This window comes from Antedon mediterranea, chromosome 10, assembly GCF_964355755.1.
Source record: "Antedon mediterranea chromosome 10, ecAntMedi1.1, whole genome shotgun sequence".
In the NCBI taxonomy this organism is placed as follows: domain Eukaryota; kingdom Metazoa; phylum Echinodermata; class Crinoidea; order Comatulida; family Antedonidae; genus Antedon; species Antedon mediterranea.
The window spans coordinates 14,421,313-14,447,122 of NC_092679.1; the positions used below are offsets into that span (position 1 = coordinate 14,421,313).

The 25,810-nt window shown below is 34.8% G+C and overlaps 2 protein-coding genes across 2 annotated transcripts; one reads left to right on the plus strand and one right to left on the minus strand.

Annotated features, from left to right (window-relative positions):
* Positions 1-1,310: 1,310 nt before the first annotated feature.
* LOC140061270 (uncharacterized) lies at positions 1,311-2,063 on the minus strand. Its single transcript, XM_072107778.1, has one exon. The coding sequence runs from the start codon at positions 2,061-2,063 to the stop codon at positions 1,311-1,313; it is 753 nt and encodes a 250-aa protein (XP_071963879.1).
* Positions 2,064-3,032: 969 nt separating this feature from the next.
* Positions 3,033-24,631, plus strand: LOC140060724 (transmembrane protein 179B-like). Its single transcript, XM_072107057.1, has 5 exons — positions 3,033-3,278; positions 8,951-9,144; positions 13,057-13,197; positions 15,118-15,196; positions 24,365-24,631. The coding sequence occupies exons 1-5, from the start codon at positions 3,174-3,176 to the stop codon at positions 24,473-24,475; spliced, it is 630 nt and encodes a 209-aa protein (XP_071963158.1). The 5' UTR covers positions 3,033-3,173; the 3' UTR covers positions 24,476-24,631.
* The last annotated feature ends 1,179 nt before the right edge of the window (positions 24,632-25,810 follow it).

Genomic DNA, 25,810 nt, shown 5'->3' on the forward strand with positions numbered 1-25,810 from the left:
CTTTGTCCATGTCCATTTTTCCTTTTTCTCTAACAGTTTATTCAACGGATGAATTTCTGTAGCTAAGTCTTTCAGGAATCGATGGTAATAGTTGATCAATCCCAAGAATGATCTGAGTTCACTTACGGTTGTAGGTTTGGGAGCATTTCTAACAGCTTCAATCTTGTCCTCAGTTTTATGTAATCCATTTTTATCTATCACATGACCACAAAAAACGAACTTTTCTTTGAAGAATTCACACTTCTTGTCATTGAGGCACAGTCCTCTATCACTGAGAACCTTTAATACTTTTTCTAGATTCCTTAAATGTTCTTCATGAGTAGTGCCAGTAATAATCATGTCGTCAAGTAGACACTGGACTCCCGGAATACCATTCAGGATTTGTTCCATGGTCCGCTGCCATATGGCAGGAGCAGATGCAATGCCATACGCTAGTCGATTAAACTGGAATAGCCCTTTGTGTGTATTTATGGTCAGCATGTTTCTGGATTCTTCTTCCATCTCTAAATGTAAATATGCTTGTTTCAAATCTAGTTTGGTGAACTTCTGTCCACCCGCTAAGGTTGCGAAAACATCCTCGATTCTTGGAAGAGGGTAGCAGTCCACTTTTAACTTTGGATTTACTGTAACTTTGTAGTCTCCACACAACCTGACATCTCCATTACTTTTTGGTACAGGCACTATTGGGGTTGCCCAATCACTAGTTTGAATCGGGGTGATGATTCCCTGACTCTCGAGGTTCCTTAATTCGGCTTCAACTGGAGGTCGAAGTGCATATGGTACATTCCTTGCCTTAATAAAAACTGGTTGTGCTCCATCCTGTAAGGTAAGTTTACCTTTTACCCCATTCACCTTTCCAATTTTGTTAAAGAGTTTTGGAAATTTATTCAGTATTGCTGGTACATCAGCTTTGTTGTGGTCAGCCTTCACTGTGAAGATGCTGGCCCAGTCTAACTTGATATGTGTCAACCACTGACGACCAAACAACGGGGGTCCACCTCTTTCTACTACATATAGTTTTCCATAGTGTTTCTGTCCGTTGTATTCTACTTTGGCCTTCAAATACCCTTTTGTCTTTACTTCTTCTCCAGTATAAGTTCTAAGTTGAACTTTGGTCGGCAACAAGTCTGTATTCCTAAAATATTTCTCAAAATCTTCTGTCGAAATCAACGAGAGTGCACTGCCAGTATCCACTATCATGTCCAATGGGATATTATCTATCGTTGGTTTTATCTTCACTGATTTCCCAACGTCTACATTATTAACATACACCATGGCTAGAAGGTTGTCTTCTTCTTTATCAACAACATTCACTCGCTTACCCTTCTTAGTTTGGTGTGGTGTTTGTTTTGATTTACTCCGGCATGCAGCCTTGATATGTCCCTTCTTTTTACAGTTACAGTATGGCACTCAACTTCTTTGTACCGGCAGTCGTTTGCCTTATGACCACCCTTGTTGTAGCGATAACATAATTGCTGCTTATTATTGTGTTTCACGTTTATCTTGTTCACAGTACTCTGTGGTTCTTCTTTAAACTGTTGTTGTAGTAGCGAAGCATCCTTCGTTGCAGTTTCCATAGCAACTGCCATTTGTAGCGCTTTCGCTAATGTAAGCTTTGCCTCAGCCAACAGTCTTTTTTGTATACTGCCTGACCTAATTCCGCAAACAAGACGATCCCGCAGGGCGTCATTTAGCTGTGCTCCAAATTCACAGTGTTTGGTGAGGCGTCGTAAATCCGCTAAATAGGCCTGGATTGTTTCACCTTCATGCTGCTCACGTTTGTGAAACCTGAATCTTTCAGCTATAACTAGAGGTTTAGGACTCAGATGCCTTTCCAACGAATCCACAAGTTCCGGAAATGTTTTGGTTGATGGTAAATCAGGTACTACTAAGTTCTTCAGAAGACCGTAAGTCTTAGGCCCTATCAAGCTGAGTAACGTAGGTACACGCTTGTCGTCATCCACGCCGTTTGCCATGAAATATGCCTCTAACCTTTCCACATAGGAGGCCCAGTCCTCTGCCTCGCCGTCATACGGATCGAGTCTACCAATTATAGTACTCATCTTAGCAGATTGTAGAATATTAACTATTGAATATTCTTACTCACAGATTAATCTTCTTATTGACGCGCTTTCCGTTATATTCTCGTCGCCAATTGTGATGTATCATACATATGACTCGTGCTCGGTATCCATTTTGTAGAGAGCTAGATTTCTTTAATGAACAACAGAGGGCGGCAACACTATTTACAGTATGATGTATGTGGTCAATACACTACAGGTATATATTAATAAGATGATCTAGTAGTAATAAAAACATTTCTATTGATGCAATTTTGACATTTTTCACGCTGCTGCTCTAGCCCGCTACGGCACACGAGATGACTCATTCATTAGATGAAATCAAGCAGCAGTATAGTACTACACTTTGACATTTTTGTTAAAATGGAAACTCGACTATAATTTATAGGTACCAAAAAACGGCTAGGAAAAGAATCTAATGACAAATCCCAAAGCATTTCTGGTATTTATGAGTCCCATGATATTACTATAATTCACTGTCAGATAATCATTGAATTATTATCAAAACAGTCCATTGAAGTTTTTGTTTGTAATAGGATACTTGAAGTATCTAGGCGTGATGAAGTGACCCCCAGACTTGACCTTAGCAATAACAATAAGCAAGCAGCGTTTTTTGTAAGAAATATTCTTGTTTATATTAATTGTGTTGTATTTGTATTTGGGGGGTATTTATTTTATTATACATGTTACCAAATTAAACCCAACATAATAAACGCCTGCCCCGAATAAACTCCTCCCTCGAATAAACTCCAACCCCCTCCGAATAATAAACGCCTCCCCCGCAGTCTAGAAACACTCTTGAATAATAAACATTTATTCGAATAAATACCTCAAATACGGTATGCCTATCTATATTTACAAGATAGTGCGCCCTCCTCCATCAACGTTTCTAATTTTGGAATATAAAAGATTGTTATGCCGCTCTGCTTTATTTTTTTAGTGTGAACGTAGCCTTAATACCTACTATAGAGGGCGATGTTTATAATTTTATAGAGCGAAAAAACAAACTTTTCATTTATCGGCGGCGGAGTAGGCGAATGAGTAGTCGGTTTTCTTGGGAAGTTGATGTGCGCATTTTTAGGCTAGGAAACAATGGAATTGCATATTTTAACAATAGTCCTAATTTTGGAGATTTTACTGTTGTATACAACGTCATTTGCTGGATTATCAATTGCAATTTTAGTTGGGAAAACAAAGGTAGGTTAGCTATTTCTAGGTAGATTATCTGACGCTTGCACTTTTTCGTACACACACACCCGGCACCTAATTCGAGTTCACCCCCAACTTTAAAATAGTCTGGTTGGTACGAAAGTGAAGTAGAAATAAAGATAGGGCCTAGCCGTATATTATAAGAACCTGTCCGTGAGATGAATGTGTGTGAGGATTATAAACGATGAGTCACCCACAAACTAGGCCTAGGCTGACGAAATTCTTAAGTAGGGAACTTTAATATTATAAAAAAGGACATTTTTGGAATAAAAAAAAAATATAGAATTGTTTAAAAAAGAAGGAGCTCTCTGAAGAAACCTGTCTTTGCTAGCTAGGTGAATCTTACCTATCTGTGTGCGAACCAAATGAATGAAATATTTCCACAAAGAAAAAATATGCGACCTTTTAATTATTCGATATTAGACCTATAATAATTATTAATCAGAAGTTTGATCTTGTACGAGTAGTGCTGAAACTAAAAAACTCAATTAAGGACCTAGGCCTAGAATTCATCACAGAAATATAATTGGAATCTGAATACATGCATATCAGTGGTGGTGTTTTGGAGAGGGTTGTCATGCGTGCAAAGTTTAGCATTCAATGCCTGAGACTGTCAAGTGGGTTGGGGCGGAGCCCTCGGAAGCTCCGATGATTGTAGACATTTAAAGGTACAGTAGTTTCAAATATGAAAACCCTTGATTGGACTAATAATGTTAATTATTTTTATTTGTGCACAAATAAATTCACCAGTGGAAAACTATTCTACAGTATGATAGGAAGGAACCCTTGCCACCAAAATTACCAAGGAGTTGTTCCATCATTTAAAAATGGTCAGAACTTTTGCTGGTTAATCCCATAGATCAGGTTCGTACAGGATGATCAGATATCCTCAAATGTTTGACCTTTCAACTTTTAGGCCTATATCTTTTCAATCATTGAGTCAAATACTGGAACTTAAGCAATAAACTGAGCAATACCTGCAAAAGGTAACAACTTGTAATAAGTTGTAACCAGTTTGCATAATTTGGAAAATCCCTTGCAATTTCACAATTGACCCTTTGGAATTTCGGGAGAAAAATACACATGAAAGGCCTAGCTTTTTTGTTAAAGATGTCCCGAGTTGTTACTGTGCATGCGTGTATTGCCCTGGTACTGATCAATCATAGTAATCAAAATAGCGTGCAACTATGCTTTCTCCCAATGTTTTATCATGGTTCATGTACTGTATGAAATGTGTAATAAATTGGGAGATCAAACCTGTTTACTTATGCAGGTGTGAAAAAGGTACTGTTCATTATAATGAAAATTGAAAAGCAAGTGCAAAAAAAAATGATACATGGGAGATCACATCCCAAAAAAGTATCTCCATAGAGATGTTCCTTGAATAGGGTTTGGTCATCGTATTCACAGGAAAGACAAACATCACAAAAGGGGCTCTACTTTATTTATGAAATATTATAATAATGCAATAATAATTATTAAATAATAAACTAAAATTATATTGAAAATAAATATAAATATTAAAAGTATGTATGTAAACCCTAGATTGAATGATTTTTACTTCAATTCAACCTTTTGAATTAGTTTGAACATTGAGTGTTTTTAAACATTGTAATTTCGAGGCAATACAATGTATACTGGTGAGTGAGTGGCCGAGCGGTTAAGACAGTGGAACCGTAATCACGTAGCCATAACATCGGCAGGGGTTCGAGGCTCACTCACTCCATGGTTCTGGTGGTAGAACGAGTCTTCTCGGATAAGGACTATAAACCGTAGGTCCAGTGTACACAACTTGCTCGTGTGCACTTTAAAGAACCTAGTACATCTTTCGAGACGAGTAGGGGGTTACCCCGGTGTATTAGTACATCACAGCCACTGATCACCAACTGGGCCCTCTGGGAGATCAGTCTTTGACTGAAGAGGTCACCCAGTATAAAAATAAAACAAACAAACAAACAAACTGAATGTTACAAAAATAATTTAATTGAAATGTATAAAATGTCATAATTTTTTATCCAAAAACTTCTTAAGTTATGTAAGTCTGTGTCAACACTATTATTAAATAAGTTTGACAAAAAAAGTGCTCGCACAAATATGGTAGTGATGACATCATCATGTCCATATATGGGCACATCACAATTTCTTGTCGCATAAAGTTTGATAGTGTAAGTAGTAGACAGAGCTGAAGAAGTAGTAAATGAAACAAATCAAAATAATGTTCCATAAAATTTGGAATTTTACGTCAATTAAATATTAAATTTAAAATAGTGTAATACAGTGTGTATGTGAATAGATCCTACTAACTTTTTCTCATACTACATATTAATTACATGTTCAACAATATTAATTAACCAAATGTTGTTTTTTTTTATTGGTATTTTTATCATTTAAATAATCATTTAAAATAAATCAAAGTTAAACATATAGAATATTAGATACTGATTTTGTGACTATGAATGTATAATACATGTGTTCAACTCAAGGCCTACTCTACAGTACTGTGATAGGAAATGACTCAGATTTTTAAATACACACAAATTATTCTGCGTTTCCTTAAATGTTTGTCAAATATGTCAAAGTACACTTTAAAGAATCTTAAATAAAGATTATTGATATTTGAAGATTATAATAACTTATCCTTATTATCAAATATAGAAATTAAACTCTTAAAAAAGCATCAATAAACCTACAATAGGATCCCTATTTTGCAAACAGCTTCACGACCCAACAAAATGTCACCTTTAATAATACCTGAATAGTTTGGTGTTGAAACATATTGCTCCGGGAAAGTTTCGTCCCAAGAGTGTCTCAAATGAGATGTTTTACAGTACTGTTTTAAAAATTACCGTAGTTAATTTTAAGGTTTGTATTGTTAGTTTAAAAGTTATTTAACTGAGGCACTTATTCGAAGTGAGGTAGTTATTCAAAGTGAGGTACTAATTCTAAGTGAAGTACTTTCAGATGAGGAACTGTACATTACAGTATTTATAGTGAGGGCAAACATTTACAGTTATGCAACTGGGAAACTTTATTCAACTGAGTTTTACAGTACTTATTCAACTGAGCCGCTATCATATCAATAATAAGGCACTTAAAAGCCCCCTTCCCTACGTTTTTTAGATCTAATGTAAAAATAATATTATATGGTCCTATTGCGATAACTTTTTTCGTCTTTAAACGGTTAAAAATGTGAAAAATAAGTTGATTCTAATAATTATAGCGGCCCGCTATAAATCCCAAAATGCATTGCGCGCGGATTGATATTTTTGTTTTTCACCTGTAATTCGCCCACTTTTCGATCGATCGTGAGGCCAAAACAAATGGAAGACTCCTAACCTTTCAGCGAAAATACCGGGTTTTTCCCAATTTGGAACTTATTCAAGCTGAAAAAACTTCAACTGAGGAAATTAGACATTTCTTAATTTACTTATTTAACTAAGGCACATATTCAACTGGGGCACTTATTCAACTGAGAAACTTATTCAACTGAGGCACTTATTTAACTGAGGAACTATTCAACTGAGGAACTTATTCAACTGAGGAACTATTCAACCAAGGAACTTCAACTGAGAAAATTATACATTTCTTAATCTACTTATTCAACTGAACTAAGGCACATATTCAACTAAGACACATATTCAACTGGGGCACATATTCAACTGGGGAACTTATTCAACTGAAAGCACTTATTCTTGAACTGAAGTCTTTACAGCATTTATACAGTATACAAACTGAGTGGCTGATTAAAATCAAATCTTAAATAAACTGAGTTACCAATATTCAAATGAAGCACTTATTTTGAAATGATAGGCGCCTTTTCAACTGATGCATTTATTTATGTACTGTACTTATTCAACTACTATAGCCACTTAATATTCAACTTAGGTACTTAGAGAACTTTAGTTCAATTGAAGTAGATTCAATTGAGGCATTTGCACAGTATTCAACTGAGATACTTGGTGAACGGAGGAACTTATTCAACTAAGACACTTATTCAACTGAGGCACTTATTTAACTGAGGAATTTATTCAACTGAGGCACTTATTCAAACTGAGGAACTTACTAGTATTCAAATTTGGTGAACTGAAGTGCTTATTCAATTGGCCACCAGCATTTGTAATTGTGTTATGTACTATCAATAGTCCAACCATCCACTTTCTCTTACTTGTCTCATTACAGTAACATTCAAACTTTTTTTAAATCTCTTTTTTGATAAATTTGCTGATTTACTGTATATAGAAATATGTATTTATTTCTTTTTGAACATTAATAAAACGGATAAATTAAAATTTTGTAATTGTATTTCTAATATTTGTTATATTTTCATCTGACACTGACAGGTTTCCATCATTTGACCACCATGCCAGTGACAGATTGATAGCCCTTCATATCATCATTAGATTTATTACACATCATCACATTTCAAGTGTTGATTTTTATCACTGATAATAAAACACAAAGTCACAATTTCACCATACAAAACTAGTAATAAAATGTTGTTATTATGGTTTTTTCAGGACTGAATAACATGCATATAATAATATAATTAGTTATTGGAAATTCACTTTAAAATGGAAATATCCCCTGTCCCTCCCTTTCCTTGACCCCACCCTGTACATTAAATTTATGCACTTGTCAATTGTATGACCCACTATACGACCCCCGGGAGAGGTGCGTCATTTGTCCGATGTGCGTCATACTTTTGAATACCATGACGCACCCGTGCGTCAAAAAGGTGACTTACCTTTAGGTGACCATGACGCACCCATTTTGACGCACTGTGACCATGTTGTTTATGATATGGTGGGTAGTAAAGTGACGGACATTGACGCACCTTGTTCATTGATGTGACGTACCATCTAGGTTTTTTGACGCACCCCTGCGTCAGTAATTATTTGTAAATGACACACCCATGACGCACCCATGACGCACCTCTCCCGGGGGTCGTATAGTGGGTCATACAATTGATAAGTGCATTACTACACATCACATTTCAAGTGCAGATTTTTATTACTGATAATAAACACTTAAACCAAAAATGTCACCATACAACATACACAAGTAATACATTTTTTTTTATAAATTAATATTAAATTATTTATTTCTTTTAGTTTACAGAACAAATCAAAAAAGCATAATTAAAAAAGTTTATGTTTGAACTAATTAGATCAAGGTCTAATTTTCTTATTCCATTCCAACATCATTATTGCATACTCCTTAAGGGTCTTTCACACCTGTTCCGGCACGGTTCCGGTCCGGCGAATCGAACATCAATGTTTCGTTTTCACGCGGCTATGCGCCAATCGATATGCGCGTAGCCGCGTGAAAACGAAACATTGACGTTCGATTGGATTTTCCGGCGCCGGACTGGAACCGTGCTGGAACAGGTGTGAAAGACCCTTTAATCATGAACCACTCATGAGACAAGCTCAAGATAAAACCATTGAAACTAGATTGTGGTTAAGCGTATTTTGTTGACCGTTTGTGTGCGAAATTTGGCCGAGCATGAAAAAAGTCTGTTTAAATTTGAGAAATAAATATTTTTTTAGATTTACTGTAAAATATATTAAAACACTCTAACCTCATTGACAATTCACGTCCGTGCCCTCCTTGACTGATACCCTTCCTATTAATAATCTTTTACACATTTGTTTATACAGAATGATTTTAAAGGCCAGTGTATACTTGGGGCCGACGTGAGGTGGAACACGAGTAGTAACTTTGTAATATACACAGACGCCAGCAATGCATCCAAGTGCGCATTCTGTATGGGTCTTCACATTGTACTGTTAATTTTCAGTCTAGTCTATGCTACGTATTGGCTTGTAACGCTTATCCTGCGAAAAGAAGGAGTGTAAGTTTTAATTCATTTGCATAATTAATATTCGTTAAATTAGTTTAATTCTTGACTCCATTATGTGTTTATGTCTGAACACTTTCATACATGTACTGTAACATTTTTTCCCATAAAAACTTTCTGCTTCCATTTACTTAATTTATTTTTTCTATACTCAAAGTACATGGTCAGGACAGGGTATTCTGCCTCTATTAATGGCGTTTCCAATTGCGCAGGTCATTTTTAGTTTTATAATATTTTTATAGTTTCTTAGATTGTACTTAAATTGTTTATTTGTTTAATTGTTAATTGTTTTGTTTAGATTCTTAAAATCATGATGAGGAAAAATTTAAAGCATTTTGATATATCCCCAATCCGGTAAAGAAATAAAAGATAGGATTTATTCATTAATTTGTTTTCATTATCTCATTTATTTATCATACACATTATATTTATATACAAAACACATAATTATGTACAAATATCAGTGAGTACTGTCAATCAGTGAACGAAATGTGGATATACAGTAAAGGCATAGAAACTTGCTAAATCACATCTCCAGTATATACAATATTTAGAAAAGAAATCAAATCTGTAGACCTCTGACAAGTTGATCACCTAAATAATAAATCTTAAAAAATAAAATATAAATACAATTTCCTTATCTTTAGCTGTAAAAAGAAATACATTCATATCACTGGATGGTGTTGAGTTTCTATGCCTATCATAGTATTAAATAAATAAGTAATTATAGTGAATGAATAAATACACACACAGTATATAAATTCCATCTCCAGTTTAAAATATCAATATTTTTAAAAAGAAATCCAATCCAGATTGCTATTTTTATTCTCGTTACCTGCTAGCTATCACCTGCAGATAAAAAATAATGTATTTTGAATTATAATTGATAATATTCATGATGATACTCTGAGTGCTATTTTGGTTCATTGACTTAAGCATATATCACTGACAATAACTTATACATAATTATTATTTTTCGCTCGATAGTGTGTATGTAGTAGAAAAGTGCCTCTAGTGGCATATGATAGTTCAACCTGTTTCAGTCTATTTTTAGTCTTTTGGTAATAGCTAGAATTCCATTGGCAGAATAAATTTTATTCTTATTTATAGAGGAGAGAAAAATAAAATTGAAAAGGCTATTAAACTGTATGCCTTTATTTGTGATGACCTGAGGATTTTATCTTCATGGCTTGTTGATATCTTTATGTGATGTGCATGCAAACTTTCATCCTCCCTCACCATTATCATCATTTTCCCTCACCATCATCATCATTCTCCCTCACCATCATCATCATTCTCCCTCACCATCATCATCATCCTTCTCCCTCACCATCATCATCATCCTTCTCCCTCACCATCATCATCCTTCTCCCTCTCACCATCATCATCCTTCTTCCTCTCGCCATCATCACCCTCCTCTCTCACCATCATCATCATCCTCCCTCACCATCATCCTCCTCCCTCACCATCATCATCATCCTTCCTCACCATTATCATCATTCTCCCCATTATCATCATTCTCCCTCCCTCACCATCATCATCATTCTCCCTCACCATCATCATCATCCTTCTCCCTCACCATCATCATCCTTCTCCCTCTCACCATCATCACCCTCCTCTCTCACCATCATCATCATCCTCCCTCACCATCATCATCATCCTCCTTCCTCACCATCATCATCATCCTCCATCATCATCCTCCTCCATCATCATCCTCCTCCCTCACCATCATCTCCCTCTTCCCTCACTATCATCATCATACTCCCTCATCATCCTCCTCCCTCATCATCCTCCTCCCTCACCATCATCATCCTCCTTCCTCATCATCATCATCCTCCCTCACCATCATCATCCTCCTTCCTCTCCATCATCATCCTCCTCCTCACCCTCATCCTCCTCCCTCACCATCATCATCCTTCTCCCTCACCATCATCATCCTTCTCCCTCCCCATCATCATCCTCCTCCCTCACCATCATCATCCTCCTCCCTCACCATCATCATCCTCCTGCCTCACCATCATCATCATCCTTCCTCACCATCATCCTCCTCCTCCCTCACCATCATCATCATCCTCCCTCACCATCATCATCATCCTTCCTCACCATCATCCTCCTCCTTCCTCACCATCATCCTCCTCCTTCCTCACCATCATCATCATCTTCCCTCACCATCATCATCCTCCTCCCTCATCATCATCATCCTCCTCTCTCACCATCATCATCATACTCCTCTCTCACCATCATCATCCTCCTCCTCTTTCACCATCATCATCCTCCTCCCTCACCATCATCCTCCTCCCTCTCCATCATCATCCTCCTCCCTCTCCATCATCATCCTCCTCCCTCTCCATCATCATCCTCCTCCCTCTCCATCATCATTCTCCCTCATCATCATCCTCTTCCTTCCTCATCATCCTCCCTCTCCATCATCATCCTCCTCCTCACCATCATCATCCTCCCTCATCATCATCCTCCTCTCTCAACCTCCTCTCTCAACCTCCTCTCTCATCATCATCATCCTCCTCCCTCGGCATCATCATCCTCCTCCCTCGCAATCATCCTCCTCCCTCGCAATCATCATCCTCCTCCTCACCATCATCATCATCCTCTCTCACCATCATCATCATCCTCCCTCACCATCATCATCCTCTTTCCTCGCAATCATCATCCTCCTCCCTCCCTCCCTCACCATCATCATCCTCCTCCTCTCTCACCATCATCCTCTCTCACCATCATCATCCTCCTCCCTCGCAATCATCATCCTCCTCACCATCATCATCATACTCCTCTCTCACCATCATCATACTCTCACCATCATCATCATCCTCCTCCCTCCCTCACCATCATCCTCCTCCCTCTCTCACCATCATCATCCTCCTCCCTCTCCATCATCATCCTCCTCCTCACCATTATCATCCTCCCTCATCATCATCATCCTCCTTCCTCATCATCCTCCTCCTCACCATCATCATTCTCCCTCATCATCATCCTCTTCCTTCCTCATCATCCTCCCTCTCCATCATCATACTCCTCTCTCACCCTCCTCTCTCATCATCATCATCCTCCTCCCTCGGCATCATCATCCTCCTCCCTCGCAATCATCATCCTCCTCCCTCACAATCATCATCCTCCTCCTCACCATCATCATCATCCTCTCTCACCATCATCATCATCCTCCCTCACCATCATCATCCTCTTCCCTCGCAATCATCATCCTCCTCCCTCCCTCCCTCATCATCATCATCCTCCTCCTCCCTCACCATCATCCTCTCTCACCATCATCATCCTCCTCCCTCGCAATCATCATCCTCCTCCTGACCATCATCATCATACTCCTCTCACCATCATCATCCTCCTCCTCACCATCATCATCCTCCCTCATCATCCTCCTTCCTCATCATCCTCCCTCACCATCATCATGCTCCTCCCTCTCCATCATCATCCTCCTCCTCACCATCATCATCCTCCCTCATTATCATCCTTCTCTCTCACCCCCCTCTCTCACCATCATTATCCTCCTCCCTCGCCATCATCATCCTCCTCCCTCGCAATCATCATCCTCCTCCCTCGCAATCATCATCCTCCTCCCTCACCTCACCATCATCATCCTCCCTCATCATCATCCTCTTCCCTCATCATCCTCATCCTCCTTCCACCTCATCCTCATCCTCCTTCCTCATCATCATCATCATCCTCTTTCATCACCATCATCATCCCCCTCCCTCACCATCATCATCCTTCCTCACCATCACATCAATCATCAAATCAATGTATATTTATGTTTGTCATCCTTATATTATCATAATAATTTTGTTTAATTATGATAAAAAATGTTTAATCTTTTAATTGTTATTGTTAATGATAGCATATTAAAAAACTATATTAATATGGAACATCTCTTTACAGTCGTATTTTTCAGATTATAACCATCTTTCTGTATGCAGCATTCACATTTTTAGTATTTGTACAAGCTGGTGTATTAACGCGAGGACTAAATCGATTCTGTGACGGCTTAACGTCTGGAGACATGGGTAGTCATATAGAATCGTAAGAATGCTTTTTTTATTTTCCTTAATGCCCCAGTGGTCTAATGCTTAAAGACAGTTGCATATCAAGCAGAAGGTTCTGAATTTTAATATTGCAACCAAAACATATAATATAATGCGTGTATGTTTGTGATACAGAATCCAAGGTTAATGTCACCGGCGATGACCAACTACTTCACAAAAATTGCCAAACTACACCTAAACACAAGATCCTAGATCCTTGGGGGTCGTAAAGCAAAAGCTTCCTCATTCATCATTAATTCTATACAGTTAAACATTATATGCAGTAGATTCCTTGTGGTACGCCAGCCAGTGGCCTTAGGCTATGATATGCAGACATGTCTAGCATAAGCGGTATATAACTCTACTCCACTACTAATATAATACAACTATTGCCCGAAGGGTATCTTTTCTTGACTAATTATGTTGTATGCATACAATTACAATGGCCTCCGTGCTCGGTACCTGTATAAAAATCTAGCGTCCTTGTGCTGTTAGAAATTTAGTTATGTCTCTTCAACCACCGTTACTAAATATAGTAACATGTTCAGCATGGTAACATGTTCAGCATGGTAACAACATGTTCAGCATGTTTATTTTTAGTAACATACTGTATCCCCACAAACATTGTTACTAAATATAGTTAACATGTTCAGCAGGTTTATTTTTAGTAACATATCCCCACAAACATTGTTACTAAATATAGTTAACATGTTCAGCATGTTTATTTTTAGTAACATATCCCCACAAACATTGTTACTAAATATAGTTAACATGGTTCTGGTGCTAGAACGAGTCTTCTCGGATAAGGACTATAAACCGTAGGTCCAGTGTACACATAGCTCATGCGCACTTTAAAGAACCTAGTACATCTTTCGAGACGAGTAGGGGGTTACCCCAGTGTACTAGTCCACACAAACACAGCCACTGTCACACACAGCCACTGTACAAATTGGGACTGGACCGTTTTAGAGGTGTTTACCACCTGTTGGTCCAGATCCTTCACTAACTGAGTTAGTGAGAAGTCGAATAAATAAAAAATAAAATGTTCAGCATGTTTATTTTTAGTTAAACATATCCCCACAAACATTGTTACTAAATATAGTTAACATGTTCAGCATGTTTATTTTAAGTAACATACTGTATCCCCACCAACATTGTTGCTAAATAGAGTACTGTAACATGTTCAGCAACATAGTAACATATCCCCACAAACATTGTTATATACGGTAGTAACATTGTCCCACAAACATTGTTATATAGTAACATTGTCCCACAAACATTGTTATATAGTAACATTGTCCCACAAACATCAATTGTTACTATAGTATTAGTAGCATGTTTGTATAGTAACATGTCCTTCAAACTTTTTACTAAATGTAGTAAAGTGTTTAAAATAAAGTAAATAAAAAAAAAATGTTTCTATGTTTAGTAACATGTTTGAAGGGACATGTTACTAATAGCATTTATGACCACAAGTACATGTTTCTGTCAATTAAATGTTGGAATTCTCTCTCTAGCCATTTTCTCTCCAACAGAAACAGTACCAATGTAATTATTGGTTTAATTTTCCTGAAAATGGAGTCTGTTCATGTAGCACAGCCATTTAACTTATTACCGTGGTGCTTCCTCCTGTTGTTGATCTCTTCTTTACTTTCCACCATTCAAACCTCATTATTAAATTTCCTAATGCATGCCCTGTTGACATTTATGTTTAATAGAAAAAACTAAATGCAAATCTTGGCTCGAAATTTAAAACAAATACAAATATTACTATTAATTATTACTATTAAATATTTGGTATTCATGATAAACACTTTCGTGCAGTTATTTTAATTTTATTTAAACTTTGGATATTTCTTCTGGAATAACCGTTATTTGGTAGTCAATGGCTGGTACAAATTAATACTTGTTCTTTCAGTTGTCAAGAATCACAAGATCTTGTTCGTTGGAAAGGTCTTAAAGGATCTGATTTCTATTCAATGTTAAAGAAAACACAGGTAAATCAATTATATATTTATTATACTAACTTCCATTTACATAAAGGAGTGTGTCGAGCATGAAAATGAGCGCAAATATCAGAATACGTCACAAATGTAAAGGTAACCGCAAATGTCAAGCCATGCCACCTACAATTTATTTAAAAACTGCATTTCAAGACCTTAATGTCTACAATTTGTTTTATAAATTACCCATTATCGCAAATATAAAAACATATCAGCCACAATGTAAAAACATATTAACTGCAAATTTATCTAAAAACATATCAACCGCAAATCTAATAATAAAGTATCCAAGTTTTGTCACACCCTGTTGAAATGTCATAATTATTACACTGGGATATTCCCCTACTACTATATTAAAAGATGAGGATGATTCTCTCTTTTCAAAGTTTTTAAAATGTATGTACACAGAAGCAACAGCTTTTCGTCAGTCCGCATGTCTAACTAAATACTGTAGCATGGAACATATCTTTTCATCAGAAGTCTCGTTTAAAGTTCTTTAAAAAAAAAAATGTTGACTACTTCATTCTGTCAGAATGGGGCAGAATGAGAGTAGTGTTGCTTTTGCTCACAAAGTACTCCATTTTCATTTGCCTTTCAAAAAACGGATCTGCTCCATTACTGATAATCATTATCTACACATATATAATATTGTATGCGGTTTTGTACACAAACGAAGGAGTTTACAGAAATACTGTAGGCCTTCTTAGATTAGAGCTACATCTGTTAGCCTTTTGTCACTCCCTGTTGAAATTAGTACCCTGGAATAATCCCCTACTACTACTATCTTAAGAGATGAAGTTGATCTTTCTTTTCGATTTTGATACAAAATACCAAATAATAAAATGTATGTACACAGAACCAAAAGCTTTATGTCACTTTAAGGCAATAAGAGGGTTGCTTTTGCTCACAAAGTACTCCATTTTCGTTCATCTTTGTAAAGCTAATCTGCTCCATTGCTGATAATCAGTATTATTATCTGATCTACTAAAATTGTATGCAGTTTTGTACACAAACGAAGGAGTTTACAGAAATACTGTAGGCCTTCTTAGAGCCACATCTGTTAGCCTTTCAGTTCTTTAGCAATTAATCGGATATTCAATCTTCATGGCTTGTTGATGTCTTTACGTGATGTGCATGCAAACTTTTAAAGAGCAGCTTATTACCAGTGAAACACAGTGGTTATATCAACATAATAAATATTGATAATTGTTTTTTACAAATGTCGTTGCAGGCAATATTGAAGTAGAGTGTTTTAGGCTTACTAAAATCAATGTAATTTTAAAGTTTATTGGACTTAAAAAAAAAGAAGTTATCATTAAAAACATATTCAGAATACTCTATCCATACTAGATTTTCTAGAAAATTAGAAATACTGATATTGTTCAGCCCAAGGGAGTCCAGTATTGGGAGAGTTGACATGATGCAGAATCTTTAATTGATAATGACAATTTCTCAATGACTTTTCCCTAATCACTGTGGGTATTGTCTCAAATCAGAATATTACTGTAATCTCTTTAACTACAAATCATGGATATGTCAACATAAGGAAATGTATTTTAATTGTTTTCAAATCCGGGATTATGAATTTAATTGTCTTCAATCAGTGAAGTGGAAGTTATCAAGTTGTCTCTCAGTGAAGAGAATGTTCCTTTTCTAGTGTCCTTCCATGAGCACATACATACATAAGTCCAACTAAGTTTGATTATAACCTACGAATGAATATGAATGACGTAAAAAGAGTATGAATATTATAAAAATAGGTAAATCATAATAACTGAATTGGCACAACTTTAAAGATTTGTGCAAACAAATTGTTCAACAACATCTTCAAAACCTGTTTGATGAAGTAACAGACAGAGTACATAATAAAAAGTACTTGTAATAACATAAACTATGCATAATGTAAACTATAAATACACTCACATACAATGTTCCCTCAGGAACATTCCTTCTCTAGCTCAAACTAATATTGATAGACAGAATAAAAACAATGCAACTAGGCCTAGATGATTACCTTACAATAGAGCTAACTGATCCTACAACAGATGGACAGCTTGGGAAGATCACTGACTGAATCAAACACTAGATAAGCTGATGGATTCAATGATAGTAAAAGCACTAGTTTGATTTGATTTATGATTTGATTTATTCAATATCGGCTCATAACAATAACAACAGAATACATAAAAATACAAAAAGCCAGGATTGTCAAAAGCGAACCCAATCACTGTTTAAAGACTTTCTTTTATTAGTTGAGAACCCCTGAAGAAATTAAGTTGATTTATATTGTCTGTTCTGCTTTCCATTAATTCATTAATTAAACAAACATAACATTATTTGATTATTAACTAGCTTACTTTCTTTAATTATTTATATGTCTAGTTTGGGCAGTTCTTGTTCTAAATTCTCTATCTGCCGTTAGCGCTTCTCTGTTGCGACCAAATGCAATAAGTTCTCCACTAAAATTCTTGAAACGTATTACGATTTACAGAAAGTAAAAAAAGATTTGTTTAGGGTAGAATCAATCATACCAAATAAAAAACACTGTCCCTATTTTGGTTGATTGTAATGCAGCTGTTTAAGTAGAGAAAGCTTTGCCAAAATATACACACTATGTGGTAGTTGCCCAGGTGTGAGGTGAATAGGTTTTAAATAGCAACAACATTTAAAAGATTTAAACCATAGAATAGAATGTTACTATAAAGAGGCATTTTCACAGATTAGACATAGATACAGTACCACCTGATTTACCTTTATCTGTCAACATTTTACAGATTAGACATAGATACACTACCACCTGATTTACCTTTATCTATCAACATTTTACAGATTAGACATAGATACAGTACCACCTGATTTACCTTTATCTATCAACATTTCACAGATTGGACATAGATACAGTACCACCTGATTTACCTTTATCTGTCAACATTTTACAGATTAGACATAGATACAGTACCACCTGATTTACCTTTATCTATCAACATTTTACAGATTAGACATAGATACAGTACCACCTGATTTACCTTTATCTATCAACATTTCACAGATTGGACATAGATACAGTACCACCTGATTTACCTTTATCTATCAACATTTCACATATTGGACATAGATACAGTACCACCTGATTTACCTTTATCTATCAACATTTCACAGATTGGACATAGATACAGTACCACCTGATTTACCTTTATCTATCAACATTTCACAGATTGGACATAGATACAGTACCACCTGATTTACCTTTATCTATCAACATTTCACAGATTGGACATAGATACAGTACCACCTGATTTACCTTTATCTATCAACATTTCACAGATTGGACATAGATACAGTACCACCTGATTTACCTTTATCTATCAACATTTCACAGATTGGACATAGATACAGTACCACCTGATTTACCTTTATCTATCAACATTTCACAGATTGGACATAGATACAGTACCACCTGATTTACCTTTATCTATCAACATTTCACAGATTAGACATAGATACAGTACCACCTGATTTACCTTTATCTATCAACATTTCACAGATTGGACATAGATACAGTACCACCTGATTTACCTTTATCTATCAACATTTCACAGATTGGACATAGATACAGTACCACCTGATTTACCTTTATCTATCAACATTTTACTCAAATTAGATTATTTTAGTAATTTTGGAAACAGAGAAACAATTATTGAACAAGTACTGTGATGGTCATAGCATTTTGTGTTTGTTCAACTTTTACTTGAGTGGCTTGCCATGCCATGGTGTAGGAATTTCAATCAATCAATTTCAATCAATCAATCAAACATTGGGCATTTTGTATAAGATGTTTAATTCAACTTAAATTGATGTAAATTTAAAATTATGACATTATATCTATATATGATTATGACATCGATTAAGTTTAAAAAAAAATAAGCAGTATGTATATTAGAAGAGCTATCCGTTTAGTATGGTGCTTACACATTTGAATTGCATTTATTTTGGCTTAACATTATTGAAGCTTTTGACACAAAAAAAACATCTAAAGAAGATTTTTCAGGATAGACCTACATTAAAATTGTATTTCCATTGACATAGTGTAAAAACAATAAAAATTAATAAATAAATATAATAGAATAATTGTTGTTAAAGATATTCATTATAATTTTAAAATAATAGCTTAATCAAGTTATAAACCATATTCCATGTTTTAACTTACTTAATATCCCTTGCACTTTGATATTTTTCTTAATTTTATATAGTATTAGTAAGTAATTTTGAGCGTTATGCATTTATACATGTTTACAGTCATCAGTCTCATGCTGTACCGATAGTTCTATTTTCCAGTAGCATTAAACGTGTCAGATTTATGGTATGTAGCCATTAATCTGTTGCATTTGATAATATATTTATAAATGACCCACAATGTATTCACATTTATAGTAGCATCAGCTATTATGCTTAATACATGATTCTATAATTTTACCATCAATCTTGTGACAAATTTACTCTACATACAAGATTAAGTAGGTGACAATATGATTGATTCCAAGTTCCGCAACATGCCTTTGTCACGCAAGAGTATGTGAATTTCGCAAAAAAATATTATGCAATAAAATAATAATTGATTCCACTGTGACTACCCAGTTTCAGTGTGAGTAGCTTTAGCTGCATCAAATTGAATTTGTCATCACAGAATTTCTATGAAGGAACCAATATTTTTAATGCACAAGTACAAATTAAGCTGCCATATGATTTATGAATATAATACATGTGATAATAAAACTACCAAAACTGGTTTCAAAGAAAACCATTCTTTTGGGTTTTTTTTAATACAAGCCGGTTCTTGGTTAGAATGACAATCTCTGGTCAGAATAAAAAGTAAGGCCTACAGATTAATAAATGTCATTATCTCAAGAAAACCATACATTTATTGCATGATTTAAAACAAGTAGATGTGTGCATTATTTTGTGTGATCATATAATTATAATTTTTTAAAACTAGAAAATAGATACATTTTTATATGACTCTTTTAAACCATAGAAATATTCTTTTTTTTACACATTATCATCTCATAAAATATAAGGCCTAGATAGCAACCAAGCGCATCTTGGCAAACATAAGGTTATTTTCCCTGACGTGTACTGTACAGGTACATTTTTCTTCCCATAAATTTAATGTTTAATGGTAATTCAGCAGTCATTGTTATTGAAATATCGTAATTAAAGCACATCATATAGTAAATACAAATGTTAGTTTGATCACAATGATGATTGATGTTTGCATGGAAATTGAGATTGTCTTTGGGTAACGTATATTGTTACTTTTATTAATTTAAATTATTAAACAGGGCAAAGTATAATTATAATTTATATATAGATTGTCAACATTATCATTTTAATCACCTTCATAATAATTGTCTCCATTGTCACCCTCATTCTTATCTTTACTTTATTGTCACCATCTTCATCATTGTAATTTCACCATCTTCATTTGTCACCATAACTATAATCATCATCATTATCTCCTTGATATCATTATCATTGTCACAATCTTCATCTTTGTCACCATAATCATCATCATTATCAACTTGGTAATGGTCATTGTTGTCACCATAATCTTTGTCACCATAATCATCATCATTGTCAACTTGGTAATGGTCATTGTTGTCACAATAATCTTTGTCACCATAATCATCATCATTATCAACTTGGTAATGGTCATTGTTTTCACCATAATCTTTGTCACTATAATCATCATTATCAACTCGGTAATGGTCATTGTTGTCACCATAATCTTTTTCATCATAATCATCATCATTAGGCCTATTAACTTGGTAATGGTCATTGTTGTCACCATAATCTTTGTCATCATAATCATCATCATTATCTCCTTGATATCAGTATCATTGTAACCATCGCCATCATTGTCACAATCTTCATCTTTGTCACCATAATCATCATCATTATCAACTTGGTAATGGTCATTGTTGTCACCATAATCTTTGTCATCATAATCGTCATCATTATCAGCTTGGTAATGGTCATTGTTGTCACCATAATCTTTGTCCTCATAATCATCATCATTATCAACTTGGTACAGTAATGGTCATTGTTGTCGCCTCACCATAATCTTTGTCATCATAATCATCATCATTATTAACTTGGTAATGGTCATTGTTGTCACCATAATCTTGGTCACCATAATCATCATCATTATCAACTTGGTAATGGTCATTGTTGTCACCATAATCTTTGTCATCATAATCATCATCATTATTAACTTGGTAATGGTCATTGTTGTCACCATAATCTTTGTCATCATAATCATCATCATTATCTCCTTGATATCATTATCATTGTAACCATCTCCATCATTGTCACAATCTTCATCTTTGTCACCATATTCATCATCATTATCAACTTGGTAATGGTCATTGTTGTCACCATAATCTTTGTCGCCATAATCATCATCATTATCAACTTGGTAATGGTCATTGTTGTCACCATATTCATCATCAAACCATATTTATATCATCGCCATTTTTATTTATGTCACCATCATTTTCACCATATTCATCATCATAACCATATTTGCATTATTGTCACCTTGATAATTGTCATTGTTGTCACCATCTTCATCATTGTCACCATCTTCATCATTGTCACCATCTTCATCTTTGTCACCATCTTCATTTGTCACCATATTCATTAACATAACCTCTCTAAAGATGGTTAATAAGATAAAAGTAAATAACCATATTCATCATCATTATCACCTTTATCATTGTCACCATCTTATTCTTATTGTCATTATTGTAGTGGCGGATCCAGGTTTTTTAAATAGAAGAGGCTCAGCTGAGGGCCTATGATAATCATTGACAATTTCACCTTAATCATCATCACAGTTGTATAACCTTCATAAATTGTAATATCTATCTATCTTATTTATCTTTTTATTATCATCATCCTTGTCACCACCTTCATCATAATCATCACCTTCAAAATTGTCATACTTTTAACTTTATTATCAGTGCTGGCGTAACGCAGGAGGCTAAGACTGGTTTAGCACTCCTACAATAAGGAGCCCTCCAACGCTGTGTACTGTAGTTGAATCGGGCTGCATGTGCTCTGGGGCCCCTCATGCTCTTGGGGCCCCTTATGCTCTGGGGCCCCTGGGTTTAGCCATTGAACGCTCATACAGTAGCCATTACACCACTGTGTATCATCATCATTTCATCATCATGTACACTACTGTCCTTTCACAGACCATTTAGTATGTTGCTTCATCTCTGGGAGTGGCAATACCACTGTCACACTCAACCTGTTGTTACACGCTGATATTTTAATTTAATTATTTAAATATAATGCTAGTTGATATTTCTGTAGTCATCCCAGCATGATAGCATCATTAGAAACAACGTAACTTAATATACAGTTGTGGCTTAACTAGCAGTGGTTCTAATAATGAACATTTGCATTTCCTTGTTGAGAATAATTCACATAGAGACATCCATACTGGATGTATAAAGACATCTGTGGCTGTATTCACCATTCACACTTAGGCTAAGGGAAACACTTACCCAATAACATGTAAAAAATATCCTATTTATTGTAAATACAATTTAAGGGAAATACTTAAATATTTGTTGAGTTAAGTGAAGAACTTAATATTTAGAGGAAATATCTCACTTAAGTGTGATTGGTGAATACGGCCACTAGCTTTTACCAGACAACAAATTAAAATTAATTCGTTAAAAATAAGTACCCTGATTTAGTAACATTTCCCTAGCAGACCACAACCCACAATTTCAGGATGTAATGTTGTTAAATGATGGTAATATTTTGATTAGTACTGTGGTTATATTTGATGAACTCTGAGTTAATGTGTCATACTTTATTCATGGACCTACTGTATAAATTTATAGGTTCGTGATGTCAATGATGTACATGTCCACTCGGACCTATCGATAAATATTATTATATTTCTTCGATCTCTTAATAAATTTAATTTTATACTCTGTAGGAGTAGAAATGTATGTAATTAGATGTTAAATTTTGAATCACTATAAACTTTTTTTTTATACCCTAATATTTTTTAACACGCCTACTGTTTATAACACTCCTACTGTTTTAGAGTAAACTTTTATTCAATTATACTGTTGAATTCCAATTTGAAACTAATTTACACAACATTCAATTTTTTGAACGAAAACTGATCATGCAATAATATGCCTACAGTACAGTATTAAGTACCTTCTAAAACAGGAAAAAAATGCACTACTGATATAAAATCAAGCAGTAAGATATTGTACACATAATAATAATCTTTAACTATCATTATTGTTGCCAAGCAATCATCCGTTTACATAATGTTATTAAGATTGATCTTCCTAGCTGCAAAAAATAATTAACGCAAGTAATGTAGTTTTCTATAGGTTTTTAATGTCACGCACATTGATTTTTGAGAGACCTATTATTTAACAGTAGACAAGTCTCATTTTCAGGAAATCCTTTAGGTAATAATATACCTCTTAATAGTTTTGAAATCTGATAAAAGTATTGCATTGGGCTATTTTTGAAAGTTGCAGAAAAAGATTTTTTTTTTAAAAGATAATGAGTTTAGATTATTTCCTGCAAGGTTTGATGACAGATGTAAATGTCTGAATCCAAAAAATTTGTCCAAAAAAGTCTTTTGGAACAGGGAATTAAGCGAACAGTGTCAAAATACACACTGTATTATTACAGTTAAAATAAATGTAGCATAATAAAATAATTGTGTATAAAGATTCTAACAACTAGGTCAGAGTTAGGAAAAATATCTGAATAATAGAATGAAAATAAAGCTTAAAAAATTATGTTGCAGTGCCGAAGTGTGATTTGATTAAAATCTATACAGTATATTAGAAATTGCATAATGATGATGATTGAATTTCCTATAGTGCTGCTTTTTTTATGTTACGTTTTGGCCCAGTAGTAGATTTTTAGAAAGACTATTTTGATTTCTCAGCATGCATTTTAATGATTTTTAATATTAAAAAGAGACATCCCTATATTATTATTTTAATAAAATTAATAACTAAACTCTACTGACAATGCATGATTAAAGTTGATAATTATGATAATACATTTTTTTGTCTGCCTCACTGGCAAAATTTATTTTATCTTCTTCAGACTGCCTCATGGTTTTCGGCTTTTGTCTGGATGATATTACTGTGTTTGACCGGTTTTCGGCGAATCTATGAAATGCGACAATCTTCGGTTCCAAAGGATACGTACACTTAAAATATTGGTTGTCTTGTTGTTGGTGCTATAATTGTATTGTGTCAAAAAAAGCTAAAAAAATAGTTTTACAAATTTAATACACCTATGCAAATAACTTATTTTAATTCTTTTTTTCTTAATTTAAATTTTAAATCGATCTCATAAAAAAACAATATTTTTTATATACAGTATTATTTATGTTTAATTTTAACTTCATTTAAGTATTTATTTATAGTCTTAAAATTATATTTTCATATTGTTGTGGCAATATGTAACATTTATCAAATTAATTTATTTAGTAATATCTTTTTTTTATTATTATTATTCTCTAGTAGCTTTACTTATACTACAGTGCAACCAGGTTATACGTTTTTAGTAACATTTATAAAGTGTTTTTAAAAAAGCTTAATTCTAGGCAATCGCTGGCACGCAGATCACCTGGATCAAACCCAGGTTTATTAGGAATGTTGACAATGATGTTCGGAGTATGTAGGTCTAGTCTGTAGGATTAGCATTAGCCTAAACTACAGTATCCACATTTATGTGCATGTTATATTGTTAGTATTTTGTAGATCTTGATTGATTTGACACCCCTTTTACACTGCCAGCAACAATGCTCTGCAATTGTCTTAAGTAAATTGAGCATTGTGAACTTGCCAAATGTCTTGGTGGACTTTTCCAGGGCCGTAGCCACCAGTACGGTTGGTAAGGTTTCAACCTGACCACTTTTTCACAGAGGCCTTTGATAACCCAGTGGCTTGAACAGAGATTGTTCTCTTTTCTTGCGAAAACCGTTATTTCTTGTGGCTATACTGTGCATCACTTTTTTATTACCAACAAACAATTACTCTCTCCTCTCCCAGGTGTCAGATCCCAATAGAAATTTGTCAGGATTGGTTTGTAACATTACTTGTGCAGTGGGGAGAAATATTGCAGTACATATACCGTTTCCAAAAAAATGATCCTTTAACAGGAAAATCCTACTTATAGTAATTTAAGAGTAAAAAAAGGAAACAGATTTCTCTGAAACAGTAGTAGTAGTAGTACAGTGTAGTGGCCTCAATTAATCCAGTATTATATTAATGTAACACTTGTTCATCTAAATATTGTGACATTTAATGTGCTCAATATAATATCACACACTACTGCAAACACAATGTTAAATGTCAAACATTTGTAAATAAAACACACTAGGATTGTGTACAATGTTTTGACTACACTTGTAATAGGTTACTGGTTATTGGTGGTTGGTGACATTGGTCTTCGGAGGGGTACTCGGAGTAGTTCGGTTGAAGTTGTCCATTTGTCTATAGTTAGTTTTCCTGGAATTATGGAAATCTCTATTTTCCACAAGAA

Coding starts and splice junctions, on each gene's coding strand:
- LOC140061270 (XM_072107778.1), bottom strand. CDS start 2,063: ATGAGTACTATAATTGGTAGACTCGATCCGTATGACGGCGAGGCAGAG.
- LOC140060724 (XM_072107057.1), top strand. CDS start 3,174: ATGGAATTGCATATTTTAACAATAGTCCTAATTTTGGAGATTTTACTG. Junction 9,145..13,056: donor ATCCTGCGAAAAGAAGGAGT/GTAAGTTTTAAT, acceptor ATCTCTTTACAG/TCGTATTTTTCAGATTATAA. Junction 13,198..15,117: donor ATGGGTAGTCATATAGAATC/GTAAGAATGCTT, acceptor TTGTTCTTTCAG/TTGTCAAGAATCACAAGATC.